The 24,985-nt window shown below is 42.7% G+C and overlaps 1 protein-coding gene across 6 annotated transcripts in view; it reads left to right on the top strand.

The window, feature by feature from the left end:
- Positions 1–18,338, top strand: part of gria1b (glutamate receptor, ionotropic, AMPA 1b) — a 64,946-nt gene extending 46,608 nt beyond the window's left edge. For 2 of the 6 annotated variants that reach the window (XM_010897042.3, XM_010897041.3), the window contains exons 12-16: positions 8,192–8,390; positions 8,547–8,794; positions 12,196–12,310; positions 14,356–14,490; positions 16,028–18,338. In XM_010897042.3, coding sequence (XP_010895344.1) covers positions 8,192–8,390; positions 8,547–8,794; positions 12,196–12,310; positions 14,356–14,490; positions 16,028–16,195 — 865 coding nt within the window. In that variant the 3' untranslated portion in view covers positions 16,196–18,338. Of the gene's footprint in view, positions 1–8,191; positions 8,391–8,546; positions 8,795–12,195; positions 12,311–12,914; positions 14,491–16,027 lie in introns of those variants that run through there. The other 4 variants (XM_010897043.3, XM_034293376.1, XM_020048622.2 and 1 more) reach the window with 4 other exon arrangements.
- Positions 18,339–24,985: the final 6,647 nt, after the last annotated feature.

Raw genomic sequence — 24,985 nt, 5'->3', positions numbered from 1 at the left:
GACTTGGGAGCAGTCTCTCTCTCTCTCTCTCTCTCAGTTTTTCCTTTGTGAATCATTTGGGTTTCATGGTCTAAGCCTCTGGGCGGGCAGGGGGTGATTTGACTCCATCTCCCAGGCTGTCAGAGGAAAGGAGGCCGGTCTGACACAGTGGTGATTCACCTCCCTGCAGGGAGCTAGACAGTGATGGAGGAACCCAGTGCAATGAGAAGCTCTTTACCCATGAGGCCAGAGCAGAGATATGAGTTACATTCATGTCACTTGGACATGGGGGGGTCCTTAATCAGCCCAGCTTTACACAGGAGGTGAAACATTTAGGCCACAGTATTACTCTCTTTGATTTTCTCCTATTAAGATTGTGTGTTGAAGAATTTGTGAATTTATGTTGTTAATTGTGTTTGTCGTCAGTACTGCATGCATGTCAAATTTAGGATCAGCGGAGGGTGAGTATGTACTGTACCATGGAGGTGCTGAGGACCTGTTATTTTCAATAAAGATTTTGGAGGATTCAGAAAGGTCACATGAAGGTCAATGTTACATGAAGGTCAGAAGCTAACCATACTGTGGATCTCAGTGAGAAGACCTGCAGTAAAACAACTGAAATGTCATATAAAGACAGCAGCTCTGAGGGAAGAGCTGTTTAAAGACTGGCCGACCAGCTGTCTTTGACAGGTTGTTATTAGTCAGAGAATGCAGTAACTAGGGGACCTGCCACATTGTGAATAATGATGATTATCTCCTAACAGCTAGATCGAAACATAACTTTGAAGAACAAGGCCTTCGTAACAGCAATAGGAGATGGAAGGCCCAGTCTTTTGGGCAGCCCACAGCTATTTGTTCATGGTAAAATGTGTTTGTTGTCTGTAAATGTCACTGCTGTCACTCAGCGAGGCCATGCAACTTCACAAAGCAACATACAGCAACCCGCTCGGCGGCCTCTTTCTCTTCTGAGGTAAATGTCTGTGTGTGAAATCTTACATACGTGGTGATTACAGGCTACGTGGTTAGCTTCACAGTTGTACAGTCGTGCTGACCCAGCCACACAGGTACTCATTCAGCATGTTCCTTATAGAGGACTGTGCAAAAGTTGTGGTAAATTGTTTATAGCCATTGATCTCAGTAGTGTTTAGTTGTCAAACACAATATATCACTGATGTAAACACAAAGAAATATTAATACAGGGAGAAGTTACTAAAACTCTGTTTTTAAAACAAGTCACTGTTTGGTCTGGCCTCCCTCAGAATGTAGAACGTAGCTGGACTGGGGTCAGTTCTTCCAAGCATCTTGCAGTGTTTGCTGTCACTCTTCTTTTGACTTTGGCTGCTTTTTGTTCTTCTTCTCTTTCCCATCAAGTCCTTGAATCAAATGCATTTCATATGTCAGCAGAAGCCACAAAGTGCCTGTACATACGCCCAGCCGAAAACCCCAAAGAGCAAGCAGCAACAAGACATTGATGCACAGCAGCTAGAAAAAACTCCAGAGTAGGGTCAGAACCTAGGATGAAACCTGGGATGAGACCTAGGATGAGACCTAGGATGAGACCTCTGAGGGATATGAAGGGGGTATGAGGCTTCCTCCCCAGGTATGAGGCTTCCTCCCCAGGTATGAGGCTTCCTCCCCAGGTATGAGGCTTCCTCCCCAGGTATGAGGCTTCCTCCCCAGGTATGAGGCTTCCTCCCCAGGTATGAGGCTTCCTCCCCAGGTATGAGGCTTCCTCCCCAGGTATGAGGCTTCCTCCCCAGGGTTTGGGCTAAAGAACGGAATGCATGAACCCCAGACCACCTGCTGAAGAGAGCAAATGCTTGAGGGTTGAGACTGGGTCTGCATCTCCCACATGGATGGGTAGATCTTTCTATGGGAGAAATCCCTGCCTCCAGCTGTTTGTTTGGGAACTCTAGGAACAGCTAGGAGGCCTGCGTCTTGTGACTATCGAATACGTGTAGGTATGTATGGCAGGACCAGTTCAGTGACACAAGAGGGAGCAAGTCCATGTACAGTTATGTAATGGTGAGACAGTAAGACACACATGTTGAGGTCAGAGCTGTGGGTTGCTCTGGGTTCACCAATGTAGTACTGTGGGTTCCTTCTGCAATTCCTCTGCTCAAAATAGTTCTTAATCGTCTTCGAATCTGTTTACAGTCATTAGGAACATTAGCGTTTTGGCCAGCCGGTCGAAGAGTTTCATTTCTTGTAAAATCCCTTCTCACAATAGAATGTATGCTGTACTTTGATGATTGGTTACTCTGAGGTGGCACTTCTTTCTCTCCCTCGAAATTTTTGCATTAAGTACTTTTCATCGGATGCAGGGAGTTTCTTTGGTTTTGGCCTTCAACTTCCCCGTTTTGTCATTTCTTTATGACATTTGTTCACGCAAACCAAATGAATGTGAATTACCATTCAGACAATGCAAGAAATTCATGTTACTCTTCCTTGTATGTTCATTTATATTTGTATTATTCTAATGTCATATGGTGTTTTTACAAGCAAATAAACACTTCCCAGATAATAGCTGTAAAAAAATGTTCTCATGTGGCCTTAAACTTTAGCACAATACTTGGTTTAACCTTTTGGTTCTTGCCTGTGTAGAATTGATGGGTTTCCTGTCTATTCACAGACACAATCTTATATGTAATGGTGTTTTACAAAAAGCAGGTGTGAGGTAGGGATTAAGTGGGAATTCTCATTAGGAACTCCTGCCCCTGGTCACCCTTCGCGCCTCCTCCATGTGCCTCCTGCTGTACAGCAGATGGATGCTTTCCTGATGCCTCTTGTGCTCAGCGAAGACAGCAACTCCTGTCTGCTCCGATGTGTGTTTGCTGCTGTGCTTCACCAAAGGGAATCTAACGTTCGGTGTGAGACCCCCCCCCTCCCACAAACACCCATCAGGAGGAGTATGTGCAGCATCTCTAAGCGAGGATTGGAACCAAAAATACGTTGTGTTTTTTTATACCATAGCAGAACTTTTATTTATTTTTGGCCCGTTCCACTGTCAGAACCAGCAAAATTAACAACTGTGATTCAAACATCTAAATGCTTTGATTTGTCTTGTTTATTTTTGTTCTATTTCACTGTTCCAAACTGTGAAATTATCTTTTTTTTCGGGGTGGTGGGGATCAATGCAGATTAAGCAGCTTGTTATGGATTAAGCTAGCTAGTTGTTTACTTGCTTGATTGACAGACCCATGTAGTGTCTACATTTTGCAGACGGAGAGTGGCTCAAAAATGACGTGTGGCATAAATGATGCATCATAACATTTTGTTATGGTTATTAGTGATATCTATTACTTGAACTTGTTCTCAATGTCCTCTTGCTCAGTTGTGCACTGGGGCCTCCCACTCCTCTTTCTATCTTGGTTAGAGACAGTTTGCGCTGTTCTGTGAAGGGAGTAGTACACAGCGTCGTACGAGATCTTCAGTTTCAGCTGCATGGAATAGCCTTAATTTCTCTGAACAATAGGACCATTTATGGTCTACCTTTAAAATGTCTATGTCGATTCCTGCTGGGCACCACTGACTGAGTCAAATCCTTAAGCAATCTGTTTAATGTACGCCTTGTTTCCCTCCTTCAAAACCTCACAGCACGGTCAACTATCAGGCCAACGGGGGATGCAACGATTAGAGATTTTGATGGTGTGATTATTGTCTGAGGAATAATCACGGTTTCACCATTATTATGCATTTATTTCACAAGAAATTATAATATCGCATGAGCATTCTTCAGTTAGATTTCTTTGATGACTTCTGTTTTTAACAGTCGCTGCCTTTCGAAACAGAGATCGTAGAGTTACCAAATGATATAGTACAAAATAAATAAAAGTACACAAAAAGTCTATATCGCCTTGGAATTAAATATGAGCCACCTATGTAGACATCCATGTCATTATTTCAAAACAAAACAAATAGAATCAAAGGCTGCAGGGCTCTTCTGATCAACCAGCCGAATTACAAAATGTTTAGTATTTTCTATTTGTGTATTTTTTTCTACATTTCTTTTGGACCTAAGTAGAGAACTTGTGAAACACGGTGGGCAGAATGATCTACTGTAGTTGGCTTCTGACTTAACAGTTGCTGCCTTTTGAAACATAAATAACGTGAAAATAAATAGAAACAAGATATATCTCTTTGGGATTAAATATAAGCTACATGTTAGCTACAGTATGTATTTTCCTTCTGAACAAACCGAGAAGTCAAAGGCAACAGGACCCTTTTCACAAAATACACAATTATTGACAGTCCTTTCTTTATGGAAATCAGTACAGGGCTGTAACTTTGCAGGCAGGAGGCAGGACATGGGCACAGGGAGAGCTGAGGACAGTTCATATTATAGTGCAGAAATGTGAGCATGTTTTTCTGTGCTCAGTCTTGACCACTGAGGAGACAGGATATGGCCACTTGTAATGAACACCCTTTCCGAAGGTGCCGCTTTCAAAAGCATTAACATTTCCTCCTCATATGCCCTTTCACCAAGTCAGTGGGTTAGCATCTGCAATGACTGCAGGAAGGGACAGTGCAGTTTCACCCCAGAATCAAGTTTTTCTTGGGTTGATGGCGTTGCACTTCCTGTTGCTGCTGACCTGTTCTTCCTTGCAGCAGTGATACGCTGTGACAATCCAGATAGGCTCTACATTCTTCTTCCTCTTGGTGGCGGTGGAGGTGCTTTGTGTGGTTGCTGCTGGAGGCTGTTCTTTGTCTGGAGGTTTTTGTGTTGCAAGTGCCATTGATTCATACCAAGATGAACTTCATTGGACTTTAGTTGATTTGGAATGAAATAGGCCACAGCTTTATTCAAATCTTCGGCTTGTTTTGAAGTGGGATTAGACACTTCGTCAAGGATTCTGCACCAGTGGGTTGGACTGCAGCAGCACCAGAGTTTGTCTTCAGATAAAAGTGAATAAGAACAATGAAAATAAATAATCCTTGATAAGATGAACTTCACTGGACTTTAGTTGATTTACTGTATAATGACTTAAGGTGATACCTGAACTCCAAACCTAACCAACCATACCTACCATTTACAACACCGATAGGAGGAAGCATCCACACTGACGACTTCAGGCGGTTTTCAGTAGATACAGAGCATCAATGGTTGGTTCCTCTGCCATTGTTTTGCTCATTTTGCCAATGTAGGTATCCCCCTTCAAACACTGTTTCTTTTGTTGCCGTCTGCAGGCTGCGCCGGCAACGTTTGTTTCATTTTCCTCACTGTGCAAACGTTGTTCATAGAAAGACTATCTACCGTAATGTCCCTTTTTTGAGAGTGAGAGCAGAAACACTCGGTGTCGCTGAGCCTTTACGTTTACAAAACCGTGACGTTTCAAATCGTGGTTAATTGTAAAATTGATGAATTGCTGCATACATAAGTCCAACCTGTATTTTAATTTTAACTTTTCTCAGCCAGGGTGCTTAGAAGTAATCACAATATTTTGTCCAACCGGCTCATGTAGATTATTGTACAGCACAAACACTTTAGGGAAATCAGTACAGGGCTGTAACTTTGCAGGCAGGAGGCAGGACATGGGCACAGGGAGAGCTGAGGACTTTAATAACGTAACTATGCAACAGAACTTGAGAACATAAACTAAAACCAAGACATGAAAACCGAAACGGCCTTACACAGGAAAGAAACCCAAAAATGACCAACTAGAGACATGCAGAAAGAAAGAACTTAAATAGTGATCAGAAACACAGGTGAGGTCCAACAGGATAACAGGGGATGAATGACACCAGACAGGACAGACTGACCACAGACCTCAGCACATAGACTGCTACAGTAGAGACACTCGGGGGGGGGGGGGCACGGCGAGAAATGGCTGTGTGTTTTGGAGCTCCAGACAATGTGACGGGTGTGACCGGATGTCAGCTCCCGTTTCTCCTCCAGGCACAGCCTGTCACTTCATCTCTGTGTCACATGCACACACACACACACACACACACACACACACATGCAATGCATACATTCCAACGCCACCCTGCGGTCCTCGTCTCCCTTTTCCAGGACAGCGGAGACCCAGAGTTTAACGGAACGATGATTCCGTCTGGAACCCAGATAACCGTCACAGTACGTCTGGTGTGTAGCGACAACGCGGGCCGACAGAAGGCAAGCTGTGTAGGTGAGAGTTGTCCCCTAGAGAGTCTTTATCCGCCCGCTACTCTACTGACCCTGCCTCCGTCTGATGAGCCTAAGTGTTTGGAGAGGTCGTTTCGCTGTGACAGAGCAGTTCAGACAGAAAACGCCTCATTGTTTAACCATTTATTAGAGAGCTCATGCACAACAATGTCCTGGCGTTGGACTCTGCTACTCTGAGGTAACTCACTGACATCACATGATCCTGTATACGAGACTACCCTCAATAACATTAACGTAGTATTACCGAAAACAATCCCCATTGGCAATGAGCAAGGTACACATTACCGACCCCCCCCCCCACACACACACAAAAGGAATCACAGGACCAAACAGGTGGAGGCAGGGGTGGAGGGTGGATTTGAGACCATCAACATCTCAGTGTGAGTGAGAAACCTGACGATTAAACGGACAGGTATGAAATCTGATATTGTGACAGGAGCGGTCCGATGTCAACGTTGCTGGCCAATTAACAATCGGGTTTCCTGGCGGAGCTGGCCACGCTAATTTTGCCTGTGTGTGTGTGTGTGTGTGTGTGTTAGTCAGCTGTAATGGACACTTGGGAGCAGACATGTGATTTTAATTGTACCAGTGCCTTTGGTGATTTACACATGGTTATTATCCCTCATTATCTATTAATATATTCAATTCAAACGTTATGACCGTTACGGCTGTCCACATGAATATCAAGGCTTTACCGGGCGACTGCATTTCAATGGGAAAAGTAAATAACCTTACATTTTTAATGTTCAGAGCGGGGGTGTAACCAGAGGACCGTGCTGGGGATTTCCCATTTTCCCAGGTGGTGGTGGGCCTGGTGCCTCTGTGTTCAGCTATTGGTGGTCTATTGGCAGTCTCTTTCTTTGTCTTTCTCTGTCTCTCTCTTTCTCTCTCTTTTTCTGTCTGTCTTTTTTTCTCTCTACCTTCCTCTCTCTGCAGACCAGCTTTTTGGCCAGCTAGTATAGAGGCTCCGGAGGAGACCTGTCAGGAATGTAAGTCGAATATAGGTCTCGTGATTTTTGCTCTCCTTTTTTGGTATTTTCAGTGCCTACCAACTGCTTCTTCTCCTGGGCTCCTTCTATTTCAAAATTCTCTTTCAGTTTGCGAGACACATTGTTCAGCAGGGATTCGGGGCAGTATAACATTTGTTTTGTTCAGTGAATCTTCCAGCAGAATGGTTGCCACGATTCTGGATTTTGAAACAGGTCTGTGGGTGCCGATGTTCATCTCCCTGAATACGCAGGGTGAGTCCACATACTGGAGCTTGTCCTCTGCTTTGCATAAAACAACACACAACGCAACTTGCTTTTTTAACGCGACTTCCTTTTACACAGTACTTCTCTACGTGTAACTGTGAAGTGTCGTCTTTGAAATACCTGTGTTTACACACATTTTCAACACATCCATCGGTCTCCTTCCAACTTCCCTTCAGCCCACATAACTTTTGTGTTTGTTTACACCTGCTCTGCCTGAAATTGAAAGCAATGTTTCATACAGCTCATGCTAACTGGGTGAGCCCGGCCTACAAAGAACACAGAACGGCACTCAAACATGCTTTCTCTGATTCTCTGCAGCGCTTTGATGTCTAGATCTGACGTGCTTCGGCCGCTGCCTTTGCTGTAGTTTGGAAAGTACTTGTAGCGGAACGTGCAGTATGTAGCGGAACGTGCAGTATGTAGCGGAATGTGCGGTATGTAGCGGAACGTGCGGTATCTAGCTGGTTCCATCTTTTGTAAGGTAAAATGATGACGGAGCACAAATATGCATTGTGTTTTGTCTCGTGTTGTGAACCTTGCAGGGAACCGCTAGGACTTTTGTACAACACTTAAAAACAAACGAACAAACCAAATAAGCTAATGAATGTCACTAACCCTTTGGCTTTGGGGGAATCTGAGTGATGGTTTGTGGTAGTAGTAATTGTCAACAGAATGCGATCTCTCACGGGTTGCCAAGAAACAATGTTGATCCTCTAGAAGCCTCGATTGGCATCCAACATCTGTTTTTACTTGCTTCTAACTGAGGGCAACGTTCGGGCCTGTTAGAAAATCATCTTGCCCCTCTTCTATCCAGGTCCCTTTCTGGTCGCATAGTGGGCGGCGTGTGGTGGTTCTTCACCCTCATCATCATCTCCTCGTACACGGCCAACCTGGCCGCCTTCCTCACCGTGGAGCGGATGGTGTCGCCCATCGAGAGTGCTGAGGACCTGGCCAAGCAGACAGAGATCGCCTACGGAACTTTGGACGGAGGCTCCACCAAGGAGTTCTTCAGGGTGAGCTGTAGCTCTGGGTGGAGTCACTCAACTGTCATTAACTCTAGCCCTGGGTGGAGTCACTCAACTGTCATTAACTGTAGCCCTGGGTGAAGTCACTCAACTGTCTTTAACTGTAGCCTAAATATTTCGCTTACTACTGTTTTGCCAAGCCAGAGGTCAAAGATCGCTGTGTTTGAGAAAATGTGGTCGTACATGAAGTCAGCCGATCCGTCGGTGTTCGTGAAGACCACGGACGAGGGCGTGGTGCGGGTCAGGAAGTCCAAGGGAAGGTACGCCTACTTGCTGGAGTCCACCATGAATGAGTACATCGAGCAGAGGAAACCCTGTGACACCATGAAGGTGGGCGGGAACCTGGACTCCAAAGGCTACGGAGTGGCCACGCCCAAGGGATCAGCTCTGAGGTAATTACAGTGTGGCAGCTGGTGGAGTCACTGTAACGCTTCATCACATAGTGTTTTGCATGTCAACAGCAACAATGAGACAGGTGAGGTTACGCTTCAGTTTTAAACTATCATAACCTCCTTTTGATTCATTAAATGTAATTATAAAGTAGATCGGAATCACAGATGTGATTTCTGTGATAGCGTGAAGTTATATTTAAATTCACAATAAACGTGCAGATTATTCACAATTTGCCTGTTTCTGTAATAATGTTAGCTGATATAAAAAAAAAAAAGTGAGAAGCAAAGAATCTGTTCTGCCATAGACAAGCATTTTATGTATGGTTTGTAAGCCCTGTCACCAGATGTTTAGAAGGGTTGTGCACCCTCTGTCTCAGCTTCAGTGTCATTAACGCTCATGTTGGGTGCATGCTTGGCTCATCCCGTACGTCTTCATATGGACACTGGTTAAAATACAACGTTGTCTCCCTCTTTGAAATAACGAAGCTAATTGGGGGTTGTAACTTTCACTTCCACTGATGCAGTACATGAAAGCTAATTAACAGGAACTTGAAATTAAGCCCTGGTGTCATAACCTGCAGCTTTGTATCCTATTGGAGCTGGGAAGGCACTGCGCTGCTTTATCTGGGAACACAGTACACACTGGAAACACTTCACAGGAGATGTGAACTTTGGTAGTAAATATCAAAAGGCAGAATTTTCCCAGAGAGGCACCAGAAACAGAATCCTATGTGGTAGCTGTTACCTTTTCCTGTGCCATCTCTCGTGATTTAATTACCTTTTTATTTTAGTACCAGAAAACAAAAATGACCCAGGATTTGCCTAATTATTTCAGGATAAAGGCACTGTAACCCATTTATTTTGTCAATACCAAAGTTTGCAAACCCTTGGAGAATTGGTAATATACAGCTCGGGAAAAAATTGAGAGACCATGGACATTTTCCAAAAAAGTTGAAAAGGAAGGTTTTGAGTGAGGAACAGAAGCATTCAATTTGCAATGGTTTCTTAATTTGAACATAAGGGTTCAAATTAAGAGACCATTGCAAATTGAATGCTTCAACTTTTTTGGAAAGGAAAGAAAAAGGTGCAGTGGTCTCTTAATTTCTTCCGGAGCTGTATATACTATTTGTAAAGAAAATATGAGTGAGCAGGCAAAACCCATGTCTGTTATTTCTTATGGGATTCACATTCAACTGTAGGTCATAACAGAATGGCACAATCATAAAACAAAACATGGCAACATGGGGAGCAACAAAGTTCTTTTCTGCTCCCCATGGCTCAATATCTAGCCTGCTTAGTGCATCCACGTGAGAGCTAACAAACTCATTGACTATTTACACACAGACACTAATTGCAATTTAAAAAGCCACAGGTGTGGGAAATTCACATTTAATTGCTTTTTTCACCTGTGTGTGTCACCTTGTGTGTCTGTAACAAGGCCAAACATTCAAGGGTATGTAAACTTTAGATCAGGGCCATTTGGGTGATTTCTGTCATCATTATGATTTAAAAAGGAGCCAAACAACTATTTGATGATAGTCGTATTTTCAAAATGAATGCCAAAATGTTGCAATTTCTGCCAGGGTATGCAAACTTTTTAGTACAACTGTATATTGCTGTTTACATTTAGGAATTCATGGCTTTCACCACTTTTCATGCACCTGTTGAACAGGATATTAATTTAACATAATTAACGTGGGTCACAGACCACATTACAGGCACATCCAGTGATCCCACTTTGAAGCCTTGTTTATGTGTTGTTTACCTACAGTCAACTCATGGCCCACCAGCTGCTCATTAGCGGCATCACAAATGTCAGATAAACGAGTAATATCTTAGTTGAGGTGACAGGAGGCAGCGTTTTCTAAGGCTTTCATTGGTCCACTCCGTACCAGGTTTGGCTTGGATAGGCTGGCTGCATCATAGAAATAAAATCGGAAAATCTCATTGGCCTGAATGGGGACGACATTGTATTTATTCCATTTCTATGGGTTGGACTGTGTCATATGTGCTACTGAAACCAACTGTCTGGTCTCACACTGTGGGCTGTGAATTCAAATTTGCTCTCATACATTTTGAATGTATATATCTGTATATTTAACATGTTCCTGTTCATAGTTGTTATAAAATTAGCTTTTAAAAAATAACTATCTTAACACTATTTACATCCAAACAGTCCCCAGCATGCCACAGTGTTTTATAAATGTACACTTTACTAATAGTTTTGTGACTGTTGACTGTAGACTGTTCTTTTGAAATAACTACTACATGAAGGGTCATTTGGCCACGTCAGAATCACAGTATTCCGTCTGGGCTTTGATCATTTGAAAATCTCTCCATTGACTCTAAATTCCTCTGTCAGCAAACACACACACACATATCCGCCTTTATAAGGTCGTAACCTCTAATCTGTCCTCCGCGATGAACTTGAAAGTCCAGCAATGTGTTTCTGTGCAGCTGACGTGGTTCTCCGTCCCATTCCACCCTGGTCTTATCTTGCCTTACCTGTTGAAAACTTAATGTTCTTCCTGTTTTATTCCTGCCATCTTTTCCCCCCACATCACCATTTCATTTTTATTTTCTTTGGTCAATTGCATCACAAGAAAACTGCCGCTCTCAAAGACAAATGCTACTAATCCTAATACATAAGGATGTGGATTTATTTCACTCATCCATAATAAGGCAAACACATCTCTTTCATTCCAGTTGTCTCTGGACAAGAAAGATTTCCACAGTTTTAATGAGAAAGACTGTAGCTTGCTGAGCTTCATGCTGGAATGGAATATGTTTCCATTAGAGTTCCATTCAGCAGCACCTTCTCTCGTGTTAGTTATGAGAGGGTTATACATAGCGACCAGCAACAGTAAAGAAAACGGAGCACCGTGCCCAATATCAGTAATGCTTTGGACAGTGCTCCATGACCAGTGCAGTAACACACTCAGTGACTATCACTGATATAAAATAGACCTTGAAATGTAGTTTTGGCGAGTTTATGTACTTCACCAGAGTCAGAGTCTCAGCATTCAGTATGAAGGAAGTTAGTGGTCGATTTTCCTAGCTAATGCTAACTAGCGTTAGCACACTGTCTGGAAACCTACAGGAACAGTACTCAGTGAACAGATGATATCCCAAACTATCCCTTTGACTCAAAGATATGCCAACCAACGCAGTCCAAGACATTACTGACATTTATGGCCCTCCTACCTACAATCTGTCATGGTTTTATGCGTTATGATTTTTTTTTAAGCTTAAACTGTGAGGCACATGATTACACAGACATTTGTAATTGTTTTGAAAACAGTGCCTACTTTTTGTTTTTACTAATTCTGAACCACTTCTGCCACGCACCGTATTACATCTCCATAAATACTGACCCGATACTATTCTATTATTGTTTCAAGAAACCCAGTAAACCTGGCAGTGTTAAAACTGAACGAGCAGGGCCTGTTGGACAAATTGAAAAACAAATGGTGGTACGACAAGGGCGAGTGCGGCAGCGGGGGAGGTGATTCCAAGGTCAGCCCCGACATGAGAAACCTAGCGGGTAACCGCGATAACGGGGGGTAACCGGCAAACGTTCTTTTAAAAAACACATCGGCTGCAATACCACAAAGAAATCCCTTTTCGTCTTTGGTTGACGTTAGTTTGTGAAACTGTAGTACTTATATTGACCCGATGAAACCCCCCCCCTCCCCCCAAAAAATTAAAACAAATAAATAATGCAGTTTACTTTGAAAGTAGTCTTATTAGCGACCCCCTCACCCCCGAATAGGAGTTTTGGTAGTGCTGGCTTTACACAGCCACGCTAATTGATAGGTTTGCCACTTTGCATAATCCGAGTGTTTCCATTTTGCCGGTTACCCAAAGTGATATTGTAATACACATCTGGCAGCAGGGACAAAGGACACGAAGCTCGATGGAGTATTAATGCATATCACTTTGGCAGTGACAGTTTCAAGTTGTGATTGTGTTTTTTTCTTTGGTTGATTTTGGTTTTGCTTATCTATCTAGACATGTCGGTAGAACACATCTATACATAATAACGGGTGTATGTTTGCAATGTTCTGAATAACATAAGATAACATAGGTAATGTTATTTATGTTATTTCCCTGGTTGAAGAATCCCAGTAAACCTAGCGGTGTTGAAGCTCAATGAGCAGGCCGTCTTAGACAAACTGAAAAACAAATGGTGGTACGATAAGGGAGAATGTGGAAGCAAGGACTCCGGAAGAAAGGTCAGTCCATGTGTCGGTCCTGTACATAACACCAAGACCGAGCATTAGCCTGTCAGGTCCCTCTTCCCTCCCCGAGCACCGGCCACTCTTCAACTTTGTCTCCAATCTGCCATTTGCCTGAACTGGTGTCCTCATTACCGAGATTCATGTCAGCGCCGGGGCTTCGGACCCCCTCTGTGATTATTGTTAGGGGCTGGGTCCCGTGATATTATGGATAAGTCAGCGGTCCATAATTAGATCTTGGTAAACGTGTAAACCTTCAGTTCGGTGGTTTTTTTCTCCGGCGCGGACGTCTCAGTTGTCTGACGCCGGCGCGGCCAATTGCCACGGTCACAGCCAAACCCCAAAAAAAAAAAACTGTCAGTAACATCCACTCTTTTATTAAAGTCTGGGACAGTTTGTTGAATTAATCGAAACCCAAAGAGACACAGGGGTAAATGCCAGTGTGGAGAGAAAGCATCGGCTGGAGAACCCCTCTCCCATGGTCCTCCTTCAGTGCTATTTTCCCTGTCTCTGTCTTTAAACAGTGTGCATGCTATTGGATGAGAACCAAGACTCTTTCTGCCAGCCAACCAATCCCAGGCAATGCATGTCATGGATGTGCACCACCTTTCTCGTGATGTCATGACTACCATAGCTTGTAGAACCAATTGCCCTTATTTTCTTTGGCGTATCTATTTGCATATGCAAGGATAATTTATAAAGGTATCCCTCCCTAAGAACCTAAAGCAAAGTTGACCTTTTTTCCTGTTGCATGGTCCCAACTCTAAGAGAATCCAGTATAGGAGTTCTTTCATAATACACACAACTCCAACCTCAGCCCATGTCATTCTGGTAGCGTGAAGCATTCTCCCTTGAAAAAGACATCCTCATCCCTAGGGACATCCAAGTTCTTTAAAGGACAGAAACAAACGAGATATAGAACAGAAATTAACGTGTTTTAATGCTTATACGTTACTATTTTTGAGTGACTGGAAAACGATAGTCAAGTATTTGAAACAAAATACATGTAAATGTATTCGTCATTAGTTGACTTCCTGAGGAGATATCCACACCAAGCCTGTTACGTGCGCATGACTTTGCATGTTGCTGTCAGTCATAGCTACTGTATCCAGTTGATGGTAGTTAAACGACGAAATCAGGCACTTTCTAGGCGACGAACAACAAGCCATTGATTTATCTTGAAGTTACCGGCATGCATTTTCTCCAGTGTAGCGGCCATAGGCCGACCAGTATTTAGGCTCTATTGCACCATGATACTAGTGTTGTGTGTGTCTCTTGGGCGGTGATTCGGCGCTGTTTCACCCCGTGTCTCTGTGCCTATAGGACAAGACCAGTGCCCTGAGCCTCAGCAATGTGGCCGGGGTGTTCTACATCCTGATTGGAGGACTGGGCCTGGCAATGCTCGTGGCTTTGGTCGAGTTCTGCTACAAGTCCAGGATCGAGTCCCGGAGGATGAAGGTGAGCCTAGCAGAGCACTTGTGGCGGGGCCGGGCCGGAGCCCGTGCCACGGATATTAACGATTAACTTTGCATTCATTACTGACTGCTCCTGCCAACCCCATGATTCACAGCACTGTAAGACTGGAGATTAAAAGCACAGAGCGATCTAAATGAAGGGCTCTGTGTGGTCAGCCACTGATACTACAACTACTATTAGGAGTAATATAGCTGAGTTTGGCTTTGATTGGGGGGGGGGACATATGTCAACTCACGTCTTGGTTCTGCCATAGTAATTCTGTCAGCTACTTTCTCTTGTGAGCTATATAGACAGATGTGTAATGCTTGTCCTGTGAGGTACCTATCTCTTGTGAGGTATATCACATACAGTATGGGTAATGTTTGTCCTGTGAGGTACTTATCTCTTGTGAGCTATATAGACAGATGTGTAATGTTTGTCCACTGGCTCTTGTGAGGTACACTATGTTCTGAAACATTACTGGCATTGTTGAATTCAATTTTCATGATAACAAGGTAGGTGATGATGGTTTTGTTAGCTAAGCTAGAAAGTCTTTGATAGCTCCTAAGGCAAATACCCGTTTTGTATGTTTAGATTGAACCTGCTCGCTACTTCAGTGGATGCGATAACATTTCAAGCAGCAAATATGTGACATTGTAGCTTCTTTATAAAAGACATAATCAACTGTTAGTTCCATGTCATGAATCATTTTCCATGGAACCCCATACATGAAACCATTGGCTTTGGGCTTGCATGTGAACGTCAAAAGAATCTGAGGAACTGATTATATTTCCAGTGGATTCGTACCTGCTTTACAGTTCATGTTCAGCTCCCTACAATCAGCCATTTGGTTGAAAATGTTTACATGTCATGACGGGTAGACGGCAGAATCCCTAAACCGCTGTGTTTAAAGTATCACAGTCACAAATCACTGCTGTGAATAGACCAATTAGTCTGCATCAGCCAAAGAGCATAATCCTCAGAATCCATTGAAGTGTGCTGGATTTAAATCATTTATACACTGAGGATGTACAAGCCAACATCCAGATCATTAGCTCCAGTTTCAAGCCTACAGGGTTTGATTATGTTAAACTAATGTAGAAGAGAGTAGACTGGGAGCTTGTACTGTGCAGCTTTTCTTGCTTTATTGTTATGGCTTCACTTTAATATTTTGCATTCTACAATAATTGCACATGGCTGTAGCCACTATATGAGGTAAACAGATGAAGAAGTAGAGAGAAAGAGTTCACTCATCTTTCACAATAGTTTTAAAAGGAAGGAATGCTACTGAGTGACTCAACACTAAAGTCAGGATTGTCTGTTTGCCAAACCTGCTTATGAACTCCCAGATCTGATGGTGACGGATTTGGTGACTGTTTATATATCTGTCCTGAACTGTACGCAGTAAAGAACCCGCTAGAGTTCAATAGTTCAGCAGACAAGCCCAGTAGAGTTCACATCTGACTGTCGACGGTTTTCCATCTTCTGTGGCCGAGTAACACAACATTTTATGTCACCTCACCGTGTCATCCCAATGCAGCAAATCATCGACGCTGCCATGCTGAGCTCCACTCTGAGTCGGATGACCAGGACGGGCAGCGGCGGTGAGAACGGCCGGGTGGTCGCCCATGACTTGCCCAAAGCCGCCCAGACGTTACCCTGCATGGGCCAGGGTGCCGGCATGGGCCTGAGCACCACTGGTATGTAAGGGCAACCCCGCCAAGGACGGACCCCCGCGGGAAAACCAAGAGGAAACGTAAAAGGGTGTTGCACTGCGGCATTCCGCTCACCTGCCACTGAACTACTGCCAAGAGGATTCACGAACTGCTCACTCGGGACTCCTGGAGACAAAGAAAAAAAAGGAACAAACAAAATCACTTTTCTCAAGAGGTGGTTTATTTGGATCTCTTTTGCTGCAATAAAGAGGCTGTCTTGGACTTTGATAGGAGGCATACTCCTGTGTATCTGAGAGAGAAGAGCTCTTCCCCACTTCTTGCACTATGCCAATTCAGTATGTCCTGTCTACTTTGATATGTCAGTAACAGTCATGAACAGCTATGTTGTCTGCCTTATACTGAACACAGGTTTAGTTCCTTGGAAAACAAAGATGTGAGCGTTTGTAACTCGAACCATTTGACTTTCACCCACTATTAGTGCATACGGAATGCTGAATTAAAGACCTTTTGTGTGTTTGATCTTAATGAGCACCTCTCTTAGGAATGGAAGATTTCCATATTACTTTTCAGCCACTCTGTCACAGTCACTGCATAATGAACGCTTTCTACTTAGATTTTCTCCCTAATTTGCCCAACAAATGACATGGAGATTCTTTTTTTCAAATGGCTATTTAGAGGATTTTGTGTTCCTATGACGCTTTTCAGAAGCACTCTCTTGGTGTTGTTCCCTTGTCATAAATGTTTTAAAAACCAGCAGTTTGTAGGTAACCCATTGGTCTTTCATTAGCACGGTAATATTGTGTCTTTTATTTACAGTGGCTTGGGGCAAGACACCAGCTGGATTTCAAACTAAGTTTAAAGAGCAGGTGGATCTGAGGACGTTCTACCTGCTGTTTCAAGATGCATGTTGCCATAAATACCATAGGGTTGAAGTATAAGCCGTTGACAAAGATAAAATGTTCCATTAGCAATTAGTTGTTATGTAGATGGAGGTATAACATCTAGTGGTTTAATATCTTTGACATTAATAAGATAATTAATAGAGTGGCTTTAGCGTTTGACATGAGAGAAGATGGCAAATTGAGCCCACTGATACGCGCGTGCCACCAATATTTTACGCTTTTAAACCTACCAAAGGCATCTGTGGATGGTGATTTTGAAATGGGCGTAAAGAGGATTTTTCACATCCGGAACGTTTTAGATCAACATTAACTTTTTTAGATCAGTGTTAACAGTACAAGCACAAGAACACTAAAAATGCACACTGCACGGTAATGTACTGTAACATGTTTTTATACTGTAACGTCACAGTCCACTGAGCTGCCATCCATGGAATCTGTTACTATTCATTACCTTTTACTATCCATCAGTTCACTAAGCAGCCATCCACAGAATCTGTTGCAATTAGACTATTGACAGTCATCCATAGAATCTGTTACTCAGTCATCCATAGAATCTGTTGCTACCAGACTATTAACCGTCATCCATAGAATGTGTTCCTACTAGACTATTAACTGTCATCCACAAAATCTGTTGCAATTAGACTATTAACTGTCATCCATAGAATCTGTTGCTACCAGACTACTAACAGTCATCCATAGATTCTGTTGCTACCAGACTGTTAACAGTCATCCATAGAATCTGTTGCTACTAGACTGATAACAGTCATCCATAGAATCTGTTGCTATCCGAGTGTTGACAGTCATCCATAGAATCTCATCAGTCCATTGTACAGTATTTTACTGTATGACTTGGAGATTTAACCTCTCCAATGAATGATCTCCCTTTTGTCATCCTTGTTGGCGCAGCACAATAAAAGGGAGTGTCATACAACTTTTTTCTACTCAATGCATTTGTTTAAAAAAAAAAAATAGTATCATAATTTGTATGGTTTGAACAATATGTGCAGACATCCAGACGATGTTGAAATGGTTTTCCATTCAGTTGACTCGGTTCAAACAGTTTTATTCCAAGCTATTCTCAGTCCAATTGATTTTGTGCATTTACAGTGAGTTTACATTTAATTACCTTTTGTCAGTATTCACATCTGTCTCAAGAGACAGCTTGCAGAAAAAGAACAATTCATGTAAGCTGTGACTTCAAGTGCAGTTGGTGGGGAAGGAAAACGTTGAATAACAGTGCTCTCAATAAATCATCAACTTTTGTAACCACATGCCTACGATTCTCTGGATTCTCTTGTTCTTCACTCAGCATTTCGTCCGGTCCGAGGGGACAAAGGACAGGAATACAAAGGACTGAAAATAGTCTGGGGAGACATAGGAAGAATCTTCCCTTGTGTTTATCCACAGTAAGGCCTCATTAAATCTGTCAAAGGAGGACGGGTCACTGTTTTCAAATTGCCTTTATAGAATGTCTACAGAATACCCGATTGAGTCTCCCGAAGTGAACCCCATTGTGTGAGTCGAACTTCATCTTTTCTCCCCATTTCCCTCCGCTGATTGGCACACAGGTGAGAAGCAGTACCTGAATGTGTACTCGGAGTGGGGTCGTATCCGTGTGGTCTTCTCCCATGGCCTGCTGTGCTGTGGGATTCATGCTGTTGAGCCCAGAGTGGGGTATTGATCACAATAAATGCCACATTTGTTCTCTGTTTCATTTCCCCCCACAGAGCTGACCTTTCCAGGCGAGGCACTGTCTGAGAAAATCCAAGCCCATTTTCACTCAATACCAAATACAGGAAACATCCTGAGGCATTCTTATATTTTTTAAATGAAAGGAAAGAAGGTTTAGAGACAATGCAATTTCTTGGGCTTAGCTGAAACCAAACAGGCCACAAATGGCTGGGTGTTTTGGGCAGTTTTTACCTTTCAAACAGAAAGTAACAATAATTGCCATAAGCCTCAAGTATATGACCTTTTGTTCTCTGCATTGTGAACTGGGATGGTCACACACGGAAAAACCCAGTTAAACTTTGAACTGGGGGGGGGAGAGAGAAAAAAGCTGGCAATTAGTTAATAAGCTCATCATAATGAATTATCGGCTCATTAACACTAAACAGTTGCTTCATTCAAACTTTGTGGTCTTGTAGTGAAACAGGGATAAGCCACAGGAGTAATCTCCTTTTTCATTACTTACAGAATCTCAGTCACTTTAAAAAAAGAAGGTGCATACAGCGCCATTGCAACACGCACGCAGGTAGCTGCATACTTACAGGACTAGAGCGGTTTATTTGATCTTCTCCACTAAATAAAACTCCAGTGAGCCTTGCTGTATCTCGGCATTGCCTTAGCAGCACGACGTTTGCAGCAGTACAGTAGGAACGGGTTTCTAAAATAACTTCATCACAGTGAGAGGGAAATGGATCAAATGGAAGAGTTTCCAATGAAACCATGGGAAAGGCTGCAGCAGCTGAACGCAGATAAGGCACTTTAACATCCGCGGGCTAATATACAGTATATTGTCCCAAATTCAACGTTACTAGCCTGTGTTCACGCTATGGAATCAACCACTGAAACAAATTGCATGAAATGTGTCCGGCGTCCTCTTTGCACTTTGAGCCTAATAGGTTTGATAAAGAATCGAAACAAGACATATCAATAAATATTTTGTTGGATTTTCAGGTTAATTAGGATTAGTGGTTTAGAAGACTAATTACACTACGAATATATTTGGTAGGTTTTGCTGTGGGGTAGGTACAAAGATCAATCTGGTTTCCTTTTTGTCTTATTCCTTTTTTATTTATTTATTAATTCATACACTTATTTAAGCCTTTGTCTTTTGGAATCCCAATGAACTATGGCCAAAAACAGGAGCCACCCTTCTTCTTAGGGTCCTTACAAAACTGCCAATTTCAAGATTCCCTTGGAGCTTTCGTTTCATTCCTTTATAGCAGCCTGACAATGAAACCAGTTATAAAGACAACTGTGATTCAATATAGAATCTGTCTAACAATGTTCTCCCAGTTTCAAGCAGGTTTTCAGATCTCCCAGAGCAGTTCATATTTCAGGCTTCACAGAGACACCTATCTCCATCACCCTCTAAAGAAAATCTTCCTTATCTGCAGTCACCCTCATTACTAACCTCTGAATTTGAATGAACTGGCTTTTTACCGGGTCTGACAGGCTATTGAGAGCTATAAATATTCATACAGGTAGTAAGGAGACTTGAAATGGGGCACTTTGTGAGGGAAATGAGTGTGTGAACACAGTATGGGGCTCTTAAATATAATAATTTTGCCCAAGTCCTATCTCTTCCACACACCTTTGCATCTTAAAAGGTTTGTAGCTGAAAGGAACGAAAAAACCCACTCGCTGATTCTTTACGTCACCAAGATGCAGAAGCTTGAGCTGATATGTCAAGGTGCAAACCAGAAATATTTGCGTGTGTTCATCAAAATGACAATGACATTGTTACTGATATACCCTCTGGGTTGTTTAAAGGACATACGGGGGAAAATGGATTTAAGCGTGGACATTGCCACGTCACGGTTCTCAGAACATACCGTATGGGAAAAGTAGTACTGTCTGAGCTAGTCATTCAACCCGAATTGCTTCCATTTCATTCCCGAAAACGAGAATGTGTTTTCTGCTGCCGAAGCTTCATTTAGCCTTCTAACAGCATCCACCGTTATACATATAGCTAACTGGGAAATTAGGGGAGACCGGGGATGGCTGTAAAACAGGTCAGTAGTAACACTTCCAATTTCTCTAATCAGGAACAAGTTATGATCCATCTGATTCGCTCTGCACATGCTCAATTCAGTCCGTATTTCACATGTGATGATGTAGCACCCTGTGGCAGAAATTTTCAAAAGGAAATAAAACATTTTGAGGTAAGAATGTTTTTTTTTCTCATACATTTTTGTGATAGTATTGCCAGCTATGTAATTAAATTCATCAAACTTAAATCATGTTTATTGTGTCTATTTTGACATCTTTCATGCAAGTTGTTAGTGAAAATGTAGGAGTCTGGGTTAGTTGTAACAACAATTAAAATGTTACTACCTACTGTATGCAAACATTTTGTTGTAGGGCTATATATGTTTTCTTTTAATTTCAGTATGGCTAGACTGATGGTAACAAACAAACACAAACACACATAATATTCAGTAATGCTCATTTTGTTCAAATGTATTATGTTCAAATGTCTCACTACTATGACTGACAGTAACTAACATACTTCACACACACTCCAATTATGTTAAAAAGTAATTGAAGTTTTGAATAAAAAGCTTTCTATATACATTTTTTGTTATCATAATTTTTTTTATAATGAAAAAACTCACCCCAGGGTATATCATAATGTTACATTTCACCCCAGGGTATGTTACAACTAACCCAGGCTATGGGGTGAATTGTAACATTTCACTCCTTGTGTTTGAGACTAAACTACAAATTTTTTGTTTGTGTCACATTTATAACAGCTACGCCATCTAATAGCAGCCACATGTAACTAGTTCGTATACAATTTTGAATGCACTGGCTTAAAAGAGCTTCAAGATACAGACACCCCCGGTCTCCCCTACTTGAACACAGAGATGGCTCATCAGTGCTGTCACCGAGTCCTAATTATTGCAGGACAGGTGTGTGGTATGTGGCCAATAAACCACACCAAAGGCCTGGTTTTAGACGTGTGGCAGTGTGCGTACAGCTGATACAGCGCTTAGCTCTGCTGTATTCCACAGAGCCAGAGGGGCCACATTGCTATTATGCCCTGGTTAGCCACGCAATAACAGATGATATATTAATACGTTTTATACGTGGTGTGGTATACGGCCAATATAACACGGCTAAGAACTGCTCTTGGGCACGTCACTGCAGAGCGTTTGGACATAGCGGGAAATATGTCCCAAACCTTTACATGTCTGATTGCTCCTTGCAGATCGGTTACCTAAGCAGTCAGATCAGCAAGTGAGGTGTCATCGTTTGGGCTCATAAAAACTAGAGAAATCAGCCAATCAGCATTCAGCCCTAGTACCACCCGGTTTATAAGGACTCACCACAGCTTTTATAGAATGGGAATTCAGGTTTTGAAACAGTGAAGTTTATAATGGGAGAGGTAGCCTATTTGGTCTGTTGGAATACTACTCAATAATTTTAGCACAAGCACCTTTTTGTTGCTTTATGGCTGTTTCCATCACACTTCCAGCTGAATAGATCTGTGTGTGCTGGGCATTCTGTGGGCGTCGGACTACCCTTTGTTAAATAGGGTAGTGATTAGAGACATGGACTTCCATGCAGGGGACTGGTGTTTGAGCCTCGCCACAGTCAAAACCAATTAGGCATTAGGATTTGTTCAGGATAGACAAAAACTGCTGGCTCCAATCTTAGAGTAGCTGTGTAAGCCTAAAACTGTTTACAGTTATACTTGGAATATTTCTGGTGGATTTTCAAAGGATGCATCAATGCATGCTTTTTGTGTTAATATAGATCACAACCCCTTGGGCAGTAAAAGAGAAGGGGTTTTGATTTGCTTGTCTATTCACTTGACAAGAAAGTCAGTAATCTTCGCGTATATTGATAGTTATTGCATCAATGTCATTCACGAATGAAAGAAAAACTAACGTTGTTGTGCCATGAAATGAAATACCTTTGGCAGTTCATCTTCAGTCTCACTAGCAATTGCTCAGTTCTTAGGACTATTCTAAGTAGTAAGTTAATAGATACTAGTAAGCCTATTACTGGCTAATAAGCTGATAAAACAGCCAGTGGCAAAAGCCATACAGTTCATAGATGCAATTTGTGGTGGAAGTAAACTTAATAAGAAACATTTGTCAGTTTAACACAATACTTAATGGTGTCTAGTGAAATATTCAAGCTTGGCGTGATATTAATAAATGACAAAATGATGTCAAGACACTATATGGTATAGCTTGTGGCATAGGGGTTAAAGACACAGCCTGTCACATAGGAGACCCAGGTTCAAATCCAGGCAAGGACAACAACATTCATCCCATTTAATCATGGGCCAGGTAAACTAGGCTTAGCTGGTTCCCTTTCTTGTTTTCGAAGGGAAAGATTAGTAGTATTCCTATGCGAGCACAAGATGTTTGAGAGACAACGTTGGGAGTTGAGAGATAAACGTTGGGAGACAAATGCTTCAGTGTGCCATGTGAACAAGAAGTATCCGGAAGTTATCCAGAATCTGGCCCCGTCACAGCATCTAAAGGACCTCTTTGGTTTTCTCATCCTCAAAGAATCTGGTTAAATACAGAGAAATTAAGGGAAATCCAGTGTAACAAGGGGCCCATGCACTGCAACCCTACCATGTTATCCCTCTCTTTGTTTAGTTCTCAACGGACTGTTCTTGCTGATACAGTCTGATCACGTCCAGCAGTGAAATTCTCCGTCACCTGGGAAAGAGTTGCTCTTCTGTTTTCTCCTCAAACATCGCAGTAACGCACAAGGTCTTCGAATGAGCGCTTTCTACTACAGTTTCTCACCCTATTTACTGACGCCTGTCCCATAGGTCTCAATAAACTGTTCCTATTGAAACACTAGCGAGTTGATCAGCCTTTTCTGACTGACTGTTTAATCGCTTCATGCAGTACACCTGTACGAAAGCATCTGTTCCCCCGCTCATTAATTCAGGTTGTCCCTTTAATTTGAGTTTGACACTCGGCTGTATCTTTGCCCCTGTTCCTCACAGTATTTAATGGGTTGTCAACCTCTGGCGACAACCGTGCTCTCAACAAATGAACAAGAGCCCGTGGCTCCAGTGTGGATCCGTGCAGCTTCCCGGGAGCAAAAGGCTAAATGAAGCTACGGCAGCAGATCTCCCAGAGCCCAAGATGCCACGCGCTGGTATATAGTGACGAGCTCTCTGTGGCTGGTTGGAGACTACAGTGGCAGGGGGCTGAGGCAGTGCCGGAGTATATTTACACTCTCGGGGAGGACATCATTGTTCAAACACTCCGGCTCACCACTTTCAGTTCCCGAAAAATGTTGCCATGCCAACCTAGCAATTCTAGCGACATGACTTGAGTCTTTGAATGTGCCGGTTTGCTGCAGTCGGTGGCGTTTCTCTTACGTCTCGTTGCAGTGAGGGCTGACATTGTTGCACATTGATACCCTACGTCCTGATGTGCTGAGCGGGTGATACTGTGGAATGTTTTCAAACAAAGAAGCAGCCAGGCATTTCTTCTCCTCAGCCAATGAAATTCTTGCATTGTGTTTCCCAGACTCTGCAGTCTTCATTAACAGCAGGCAGTGAGTCTAATGTTGGTCCATGAACACCAGTGTGGAAATGGACGTTTCACATGTACATTTTTCACATTGGCCTTATCACAAACAATTATTCAGAACCGCTGCTCTGCTACGTACTACAGTATACAGTACTATATAGTAACTGGAAGGTTCCATGAGCAAGGCCCCAATGGCTCCTGTGCATTGCTCTGGATAGGAGCTTCTGCTTATTACTAAATTGTAAATGAGTAAATCAGTTTGTGGTGGTCATGTGTAGAGGCCTGAAAGGCAAACCATTGTCAATATAAATGAACTGTGAGTTCAGAAGCTTGCCAAGCCTTTCTGACAGGCTAGGAATGACTTTTTTAACATCGGCAGAGGCCTAACGTGACATAATTGTATTGATGCTACTTATAGGATATAGGAGTGTATTAGGATCCCCTGTCATAAGCAACCGCTACTCTGCCTTGGGTCCGTGCAAAACTAGCCCCACTCCTGCTACGTTCCCCTGACGTGAACACATTTACACCCTTGTCTTGATGGTTTATCTGGAGAAAGAGGTAACAAGGCTGAGTTGTCGCTCCAGGTCCCTAACGTGAGCACAGCTGCAAATGTTTTGTATTAGCAGGCCCTGATACCCCGCTCTCCCGGCCCCGGCGGGCCCTGGTCTGTTTCTGG

This window comes from Esox lucius, chromosome 7 (assembly GCF_011004845.1).
Source record: "Esox lucius isolate fEsoLuc1 chromosome 7, fEsoLuc1.pri, whole genome shotgun sequence".
NCBI classification, from domain to species: Eukaryota; Metazoa; Chordata; class Actinopteri; order Esociformes; family Esocidae; genus Esox; species Esox lucius.
The sequence above is the reverse complement of the archived record's forward strand: the minus strand, read 5'-3'. Positions and strand labels throughout refer to the sequence as shown.